The sequence below is a fragment of the Eufriesea mexicana genome, unplaced genomic scaffold (assembly GCF_001483705.2).
Source record: "Eufriesea mexicana isolate 0111107269 unplaced genomic scaffold, ASM148370v2 scaffold1272, whole genome shotgun sequence".
Taxonomy (NCBI): Eukaryota; Metazoa; Arthropoda; class Insecta; order Hymenoptera; family Apidae; genus Eufriesea; species Eufriesea mexicana.
The window spans coordinates 246,897-256,442 of record NW_016909436.1 but is presented as its reverse complement, the minus strand read 5'-3'; the positions used below and the strand labels follow the sequence as shown (position 1 = coordinate 256,442).

The window sequence follows — 9,546 nt, the reverse complement described above, 5'->3', positions numbered from 1 at the left end:
AAAGAGCATTCTTTGTCGTCCCGTTTCCGAGAAAGTTGCCACGATGATCGATAAGTCGACTGGTTTTTGCATAGTTTCGACAAGTTTCTTGCTTTCGTAGAAAGTCGCGAGAGACATTCCAGGAAGAGTAGCGTCGCGCGTGAGGCTCGTTAATCGAGATCTGTTTGCCGACTCGATTGGATAATTGGTCAATTCTGTCGTGTCTCGAAAGATCGTGCGGATACCCTTTCTTCGTACCTTATATTACCTCGTATTATTTTTATACCCTATCACAAAGGAACAAAATTGTCTCCAACTCTATACCTGTGCAAGGGACTTGCAAATCAATTGCGAATCTTAAATTAACCTTTTAATCCTATATTTAAAAATCTTCTTTTAACACCTACCAGAGGAAAAAGAAAATCACTGCATTTCTCGTGACCTGTTCACGGTATATTGGTTTAAATGAAATTACACGTTGATTTGCAAGAAAAATGCATGTCTCTACGCGGATTAGGCAAGCTAAACGCGAGTACGGAGATCCCAGCACGTTAATTCTATCTGATTAGATCAGTTCATGTCGAACAAACTTCTCGAACTATGACTAGTATGTTGGTTAAACTGGATGCTGACAAATTGAAACGAATGCTTTTAGGTAACAAGTCCGACTGTGGAACGGAACGAGTAGTGAAGAAGGAAGACGGTAAACGGTTGGCGCAAGAGTACAAAGTCCCCTTTATGGAAACCTCAGCTAAAACCGGCCTGAACGTTGAATTGGCCTTCTTGGCCGTCGCTAGGTACTTCTGAATCCTTCCATCGATCATCGGCAGCCTATCATCTGTTATTACCAAGCGACGAGTGAATAAGAAAAATCGAATCACGGGGTCCTAACCTAGATGAAGCTTTAAGGCTGCGCCGTGTAACTGTTTAGGCGCAACAGGGAAGCTGGCACGATAATCGAGTATAACTTTGTTCGATTTCAGAGACCTGAAGGCAAGGAAGGGCAACGACCCGGACGACACGAAATTCAACGTGCAGGACTACGTTCGTCAGCAATCGCAACGAAATTCCTGCTTCAACTCCAATTGCCTGACTACCTGAATTGCGCAATAACCTTACGCGCACAGTCCCCTGCAATAGATCGGACGAATGGTGGAACATGGACCGGAACTGGTTGGCCATGAGGATGGCGCGAAACTATCGCAGACGTTCAACAATTCGTCCCCGTGATTCAGGAGCAAAACGTTACCTCGTTAAACATTCGCGAAAGATCGATTTCCGTAGCTTGCGCAGCTCGTTGGCGGGAACTTTGAATTCGCTGGTACTTGGCGGGAGATCGTAGCGCCATCGCGGTGGAGAAAACGTATGCGTACATGGAATCAAAAATATAATTTGTTTCGGAGAAATTCTAGAGTGTCGAAGTGATGTTTCGTTCCACCAAACGAGTACCTTTGTTGAGATACTAACGAAAGAAGAAAAAATATATATATATATATATAATATACATATGGATAGGAAGTCGATATTTTTGAAAGAGATCGATAGGAAACTCTTGTTGACGATACGTGTATAGAAATTTATTTATCGATGGTTACTCCTGTGCTGTACATTAATGTGAATAGCTGGCGCGGGATAGAGATCTGCGAGATATAATATAGATTTAGGGAATGTCTCGATGGTTCTAATTTGCACACCGTATATTGATTGTTCGGGCGTGAAAAGAATGAAAAAGGAAAAAAGAGCAAAATGTTGAAGAAATATTACATTCCATTTGGTATCGAAAAAATTAACAAGATGTCCGCGTGAAAGCTCATCATGTACCAAGTAGATTTACGGTTTTAGAGTAATCGTCGTGTTTTAGGAGAGCTTTCCGAAAATATTCCATAGCTGCCATATGTACAACACGTTTTACGAGAACGCCCAATCATTTTTTGGTTAAAAGGCTTATTCTCGTAGTTCAAGCACGGATAATTCGAGTATTTCAGTCGAAATTACATATATATGTAGAGATGTATTTGTAAGTGTTTTAATATTTATAATTATTTAGGTCGATAATAAGCGTTTAAGAAATATCCTGTAATTGTATTTTGTTTCAAATTTCATCTCGTTTCGTTCCGTTTCGTTTAACTATCAGACGAAACTCGTGTTCGTGTTATCGTGTAGTTCGTCGCGATTGGTTGCATTAGTCACGTGACCAGGTCTGGTTTGTAACGTCTTTTCTATGTAATGGTCCTATATACAACACGATATTTTCGATCAACCCAATTTACATTCGACGCTTTTGGATTTTTTATACTGTATTACTTTTATAACTGCACGATGATAATTTGCTACTGATATTTCGAAATTAGAGAAATGGCGAACATTTGGTTCTGTTAAATCGCGGTTACCGAGCGATTCGTTGCGAACGATAAAGAAAAATGAAACGAAATGTAACCGTGTACGTTACCTGCAGTTATATATACAATGTATCTTATTAACGTGTACAAACGACGAACCGTTACATGTCAAGTGTATATTGAGAAATATATATAAAATAAACGACCACTCGACCAACTACATAATTATTGTCTTTTGACTTACCACCATTGTTTGTGTTGCCTCCATTTAGCCGTTGTCGTCATGCTGCAGAAATTTTCGAAACAATTCGACATTATGCATTCGTTGTTCGTGCTGATATATCTGTTTTCTTATAATTAAACATATATTCTGCACGTTTAACACTCGCGAATCGAAATATCATTAAAATGATAAATGTTTTAGTACAAAATTGAGAGGGCTTCTACCCGACGCGCGCTCCTCTTCTAACTTGTTCCTTGAACGCCAGGAACGTGTTGAAATGGACCGCTCGGTCTCAGTTTCAAATGTCGACGTACAAACAAAACGCTGCGTCCCTAACCTGCTTCTGAGAAGCGAGTTTCGTTGGCAAGCAGAACACCTAGCTGATATCCTGCGAGGAAGAGCCAAAAACGTGTACGTCCGTGATGGACGAGGTGGTGGAGTTGCAAAAGATGGATAACGTGTGTAGACTCTGCCTCTCCACCGACGAGCCAAAATCGTCGGTGTTTGGAACAGAAAATGCTTCGGTATCATTGGCCAGTAAGATACAAGCTTGCCTGTCGATTCAGGTGCGTAAGAGATGTTTTTATTCAGCAACCTTTATTTTCTCGAGTGTTTTTCCTTCCTTGCGTATGTTTATACTTTTCGCAATTTGATCTTATGATGATGCGGGTGCATTGAGGTTAGGTCTATGCTGGATCATGTATGAGATTAGTAACATTGTTGAGGGTAATTGATAGCGTTCTGTTGCTATATATTATTATTTGTTACTATTGAACAGGAGAATAGCAAGCAGAATATGTTTTATAGAGCAGTAATATTCTTAAAGGAACCTGACTTTTATTCAAATTTTAAATCATGCATATTTTTATTGGGTTTCTGCACCTTTTAGATTTTAACCACGGACAGATTATCGACACAGATATGCGCGCAATGCGTGAAAAACATAAATCAGTGGTATGATTACAAGGAATCATGTTTGCGTTCTCAAGACAAATTACAACAATGGTTGCAACAGCATATGCAGTCAAGTCCAATGGTAAGTATGCATGTTTTGTTCATTTTATTGCTTTAATATATGTTCAGTTATAATTATATATGTATATTAATCTTATTTATTACAGGTTGTAACTATTAAAGATGAACCTGTTGATTTGGACTTTTGTGAAGACAAGATTGAGGTCATTTCTGAATCTGCCACTGATTCAGACTTGGTAGGTATTATATGCTTCAAAATATGGAATAGAAAATTAAGATATATTGAGTATATGTTTTATTTTGTAGGAAGCTACTAATCTTGAAGACAGTGCTGCGAATCATGTAGAAAATAATGTGCAAGAATTAACTGATGATGAAGTAGTTTTAGATAAAGGTGAACCATCTTTAACGAAGAACTTGGAGACACCTGTAAAACCTGAACCACGAGAGGACTATGATACGGACTGTACTATTGAAATAGAATCTGTTACTGGTAGTGAGCTTGTACTGAATCCTCTTTCAAACACAGAGGATAGAGTAATGGAAGCTGATTCTACCCAAAAGTCAGGTGTAACTAAGACAATTAGAAAAAGGGGCAAAAGAGGACGTGTGTATTTCAAAAGTATACGTCCTTTCAAACAGAAATGTGTATACTGTCAAATTTATTTGCATTCTAAGCATTCTTATGCAAATCACATGGAAAGATTTCACAGTAATAAACAGAATGGTAGTGCTGAAAATGTGGAACTACAAGGTGATGAAGAGCTTGTCGAAGATTTGGAAGAGGAATTAATGAGCATGGAAAAGGATGCTCCATTGACGCAAGTACAGCAAAATATTATCAGTCAGTTGAAAACATTCTCGTGTTACTCTTGTCAACAAAGTTTTAACGATCGCAGAAGCACACTTTCTCATATACGTCAACACATGCCTGATCTGAGGCCGTATACGTGTATCGCGTGTTTGACAGAGTTCCCAGATCGATCAATGTACAAGTCGCATTGCGGAGCATCGTTTGAGTGTGCAATGAAGATTGCACTAGTTATACCGAAGCAAGGCGAGGAAAGGTACTTCACGTGTAATATGTGTTTGCGTTCGATGCAGAATAGGAAGCAGTTGCTTACCCATCTATCGAGACACTCGGATAAACAATACGAGGAACTAATATCTCCATCACGATCTCCGCCTAAACTAAAACCAGTGACTCCTCTACCACCTGTTAAACAAGAAATAATAAGAAAGTCATTAGAAGGAGGCTTGAATATACCAGGTCCTTATAAAAATGGCGACCCTGCGCACAATCATGCATGCGACTTGTGTGGTATGATCTACAGGTACAGACCCAACATGTTAAGACATAGAAATTTGTGTCAACGTTTACCACTCGAGGTCAGAACATCCTACAGGTGTGTTCACTGTGGCATGACATATCTCGTATTTAAAAAGTTTCACTATCATATCACGGCCGATCACAAGAAACAAGAGTTTACATGTGCTGACTGTGGTAACAAATACAGATCTCCTAGCGATTACTTGGATCATCATGAACAACATCGTATGGCTCGTAGTAAAAAATATCCTGAGTCGAGGAGCGTTTCAATAAAGCCCATAAAGAATATTTCGACACCTTTCAAGGACTGGGATACGTTTGAAGCCGAAGTGAACGCAGACAAACTATCAGATAGTAATCAGTATAGTTGTGCTCTTTGCAATTTGGAATTTGCGACTAGAGCTGAACTGACGGAACATAGGAATCTTCATCTGAAAGTAAAGATCTACTCTTGTGTCATCTGTCGCAGCATGTTCAGCAGTGCGGGTGCTTTAGAGATTCATATGAAAGATCATGGTATAGAAGATCCGAACGAAAGGAACGCAAACATCTCATGCGTTGAGTACAGTACAGTGGAAGATGATTCACTAGATTCAAATTCACTAAATTTAAGTGCCGCTTCGGAGTCTGGTTCGAAGAAGTACGACTGTGGTGTATGCGGTAAAATATTTTCAAATGGCGCGAATCTTAAGAGGCATACAAGAAACGTCCACAGTATCGCTGCAGGTCCCTATAGTTGCCCTCAATGTTTAAGAATGTTCAAGAGCAAAGAAATGTGTAAGCACCACATTGTGACTGAACACACAAAGCCTGAGAAAACTATGCTTCGATGTCCTCGATGTCCAAAGACTTTTGTCTTCCAATTTAACCTAGATCTCCACTTCCAGTCTACTCATGCTGAAAAACCTGGTGGTCAGAAGTGCGACCTTTGTGGCAAAGAATTTGTAGAGGAAGCATCACTGAAGATACACAGGAGTTGGCATAAGCGAGCAAACTCTCGCTTGAGCTTGCGATTCTTGAAGAAAGAGGACGAAGTATCGTTGAATGTGCCGAAACAAGAAGTATCGTTCAATGCAAATATGGGCCGACCAGCCAGAGCACGAAAAACTTATCCGAGTTCGCCTCCCACAAAACCTGACAGTGGCAATTTCCAATGTCAGGTTTGCAGCGATAAGTTTAACGATGTAACAGAATTGAGAAAACACTTATGGGACATACATTGTGCTCGCAACAAAACCGAGAAAAACTTTGCGGATGATGAGTTTCAATGCGAGATTTGTACGAATGTTTTCCCTGACAGGGAGACATTGGATGTGCACATGCAATGGCACAATGCTCAACCCATCCTCTCCGACATCCAGAAGATCAATTTCCCTTGCGAAATTTGTGGGAAACTTTACAGTTCCAAAAAAGTATTATCAAGACACAAAAAGCTTCATAAAGCAACTACAGTGGCAGGCATGAAGTTCCAGGCAACTAACAGAAGACAGATGATGTGTACCTTCTGCAACAAAGTATTCACCAATAACCAGTCGCTTCAACGTCACAAACTCAGCATGCACGTCAACTTATTCCCTGAACGACCTCAAATGACCTACAATAATGCCAAAAGAATGTCGCAAGATGAACCTAAACCTAAGAAGATCAAATTAGAAGACGAAAATAAGAAAACACCATTCGCTATGGATGCTCTGACTGCAGGCAGAAAGTCTGTGATGTGCCATGTTTGTAGAAAGTTCTTCGCGAACATGAGCGTGTTGTACAAACACAAACAATTAGTACACAAAAATTACCCGAAAAGTGGTATAAAGGTATTAGCGCTCGAGTGTATACCAGTGCCTAGCAACGATGGTAAAGTCAGCTGTAACGTTTGTCACAGGAAGTTCTCCGGTGTGCCGAATCTTCGGCAACATTTCACTGTAAAACACAAACTTGCACCTCCAAAGTACGCTTGCCCCATAGACGGTTGCCAGCTCACGTTCCCCTCGCCGGTAACGCTAAAAAATCACGAATTGTCGCACACGAGCACGATTTTCAGTTGTAATCTGTGCGACAGACACGTGTTCAGCAAGCAAACCATGTCGAAGCATATGCTAACAGTGCACAACACCGTCTACGACGCTGACCATAGCCAGAACTTTCACAGAGAGATGGATTTGTCCACGTACACGGTGGAGGGTGCGGTAGACGCGACTTGTCCTCAATGCAAGATCAAGTATCCAAACAACAAGGCCATGAAGATTCACTATTTTAAGTTCCACGAAGGCGCGGATCAGTAGAATGGCATATCTTTCCATGTTTGAAGAAATTCTTGAGGATTTAAACGAAACATATAAGCGTTTAAGTTTTTGACAATTTAGCTCTATGGGCAGAAAGACTACGAGTCAGATGAACGCTGCCTTACACATTTTTTACCAAGTCACGATGTCACGTGTTACTTTCATTGACCAACGATGACGACGTCGATGATGACAATGTTCGTCAGAGTTCAAAGAAAACCTAGTATTTCTTAACGTTTTTTCGTTTCAGTGTAAATGATACAAATACACTTTGGCCGGTTCTGTTTTTCTTTCGCTGCCGCAGGAGTTGACCTGCTACCTACTCAGAACCAGGCCACAGTGATAAGCTATGTAAATAACGCCACTATTATTATAGAGGAACCAAGAAACTATACGGGAGAGAGTTGATATATTTCTTCGTTCAATGTTTTCACTAGAGTTACAGTTTTCGAGAAAGACTCTTACATTTATCCACCGCGATATCAGTTTCCTTCTATTTGACGCTGATTACTCAAAGAACCTTGTGAAATAATAACGGCACTTCTTGGCGCGTTCCAAATCGACTGTTCAGATTGGTAATTTATTTTTCAGTTAATGTAATTACGTATTTGAATGAAATACCGAATAATTGATTGAAATTGTTAAAAGATATTATCTTGATTTTAGAGTGCAAGATGGAAGTTATTGATTTGCCAGAATATAATCTTGGATCGTTGATTTGAAACGTGTCGTCCAAAGTGTAGCATTTAGCAAAGCATAAGAGATCTTTCGCGACTATTACCGTACGAGACATATTTATCCAATGTATCCTATCATTTTCCTCTATTTTCTGTTTTTGTTATCGAGTAACGAAACTAATTGTTTTCATTGCGATTTTCTGGTCGGACGCATTTACATAAAAGGCGGACTCTGTACAGTGCAAACGAGGGATCGATGTCTTTTGTAACAATGTGATTTACAGAAAGGGATAATGAATTATGGGGGGGATAATGAACTGTACGATCGACAAACGAAGGCAGACTTTGCACGTTAATTTATCGAAACTGATGTTTTCTGGACGTTGAAATGGAAACCTCTGCTATTTTAGATTTTATTATTAAAAGCATATGTATAAGCTGTAGCGTTTTTGCATATAGTAAACAAATAAAGGGAGAATTAATAAGCGTAGATCCTCGATTTTCCAAGAATCATTAACGTTGCCCTTGTTCACGGGACGACGATTGTTTTCTAATTTTAATCTGCTCAAAATAATTAGAGAATCATGTTCCTGAGTAATTCGTCTCGTGTTTATGGTGATAGTTCCCGTGGCGGCCATCAGAGGGCTACCATCGGTTGATATTCCTGAGCCTTTAACCTCTTATTATACTTTCGAGTTGATCGTCGATTCGTTAGCTTAGCAAATGGAACATCTTATATTATCGTGCGATAAAGCAGCTCTTCTTTTGTAGGTCTCTATACGAGCAGTTACATTAGTTACACATTCCTCGTGTATTGGCAGCTATCTCACCTGTAACATTTTCATCGTGTTACTCTAGATGGCAGCCATTTTGTACAGCAGGCCTAGAGAGAAAGAATCTGACCAGACAAAGACCAGACGTGGACAGCTCGATCGGTTAGAACAGTCAACTTGCGAATGAGAAATATCCAATTTAGAATCATGGTCCAGCAATTTGATTCCTCTTCTATTTGTGCTAATGCGGCAGAGGGGAACGATTTGGCTTCTTGGACTGGTTTTAGATCAGACTGATATAGATCCTCTGTTCTAGCGTATAGCGTATTCATGCACTTGCAACACATGCCCGTGCTAAGTAGCTTCTCTGATAAGACCTTTAGTAGATATAGAAAGTGTACATAATGATTTACCTCGTTTACCAAACCACGATTGTTAGTTAAGTTAGTTAATCGTCATGTTAATCGATAATAAGGTCTTTCGAGCAGTCTCCTAATTGTTCCGAACAGTGTACATCGATGGTTATTGAATGTAAATTTTATCTTTGACCGTTAGAAAAGCGGACGTTTTGTAACTGTTGAAACAAATGAAAGAAATTAAAGTGCTATCCCAAGGAATTTGCACGTCGAACCATTCCGTCTACCGTTAAGTTTCTTACAGCAGATGTTCGAGACGATAATTACGTTCTCGCAATTATCGTTCTATAGAACTACGATAGTTCCGAACTTTTCAGACGTAATTGTATATCCGTAATTGAAGGTGCATAGAACCTATATTTCTGTACATGCAGCGTTTTTGTATAGCGTCTTTTTACGTGGATCCTGATGAAAGACTGAGAAGATGAGAACGTTTGATGCATCGAATGTTTTTGAACGATCCAGATTTCAAAGGTACCGCAACGCACTGGAAATATTCCTTATTTACGCATTCTTCTTTTTCTATTTTTCCTGTTTTCACCTTTTAATCACGGT

At 39.7% G+C, this 9,546-nt stretch overlaps 2 protein-coding genes across 6 annotated transcripts in view; both read left to right on the top strand.

Moving 5' to 3' along the window:
* LOC108547866 (ras-related protein Rab-37) overlaps positions 1–1,381 on the top strand; it is a 179,303-nt gene extending 177,922 nt beyond the window's left edge. For all 5 annotated transcript variants that reach the window (XM_017900572.1, XM_017900566.1, XM_017900571.1 and 2 more), the window contains 2 exons: positions 635–776; positions 963–1,381. In XM_017900572.1, coding sequence (XP_017756061.1) covers positions 635–776; positions 963–1,080 — 260 coding nt within the window. In that variant the 3' untranslated portion in view covers positions 1,081–1,381. The remainder of the gene's footprint in view (positions 1–634; positions 777–962) is intronic.
* Positions 1,382–2,884: 1,503 nt separating this feature from the next.
* Positions 2,885–7,125, top strand: LOC108547869 (zinc finger protein 62 homolog). Its single transcript, XM_017900574.1, has 4 exons — positions 2,885–3,107; positions 3,431–3,577; positions 3,663–3,752; positions 3,823–7,125. Exons 1-4 carry the CDS (start codon positions 2,964–2,966, stop codon positions 7,123–7,125), a joined length of 3,684 nt encoding a protein of 1,227 aa, XP_017756063.1. The 5' UTR covers positions 2,885–2,963.
* The last annotated feature ends 2,421 nt before the right edge of the window (positions 7,126–9,546 follow it).

What these genes read in the sequence shown, in the direction of transcription:
- LOC108547869 (XM_017900574.1), top strand. Translation starts at nt 2,964, where the DNA reads ATGGACGAGGTGGTGGAGTTGCAAAAGATGGATAACGTGTGTAGACTC. An exon ending in AAGCTTGCCTGTCGATTCAG is followed by an intron (nt 3,108 to 3,430) that starts GTGCGTAAGAGA and finishes TGCACCTTTTAG; the next exon opens with ATTTTAACCACGGACAGATT. An exon ending in CTGCCACTGATTCAGACTTG is followed by an intron (nt 3,753 to 3,822) that starts GTAGGTATTATA and finishes TTTATTTTGTAG; the next exon opens with GAAGCTACTAATCTTGAAGA.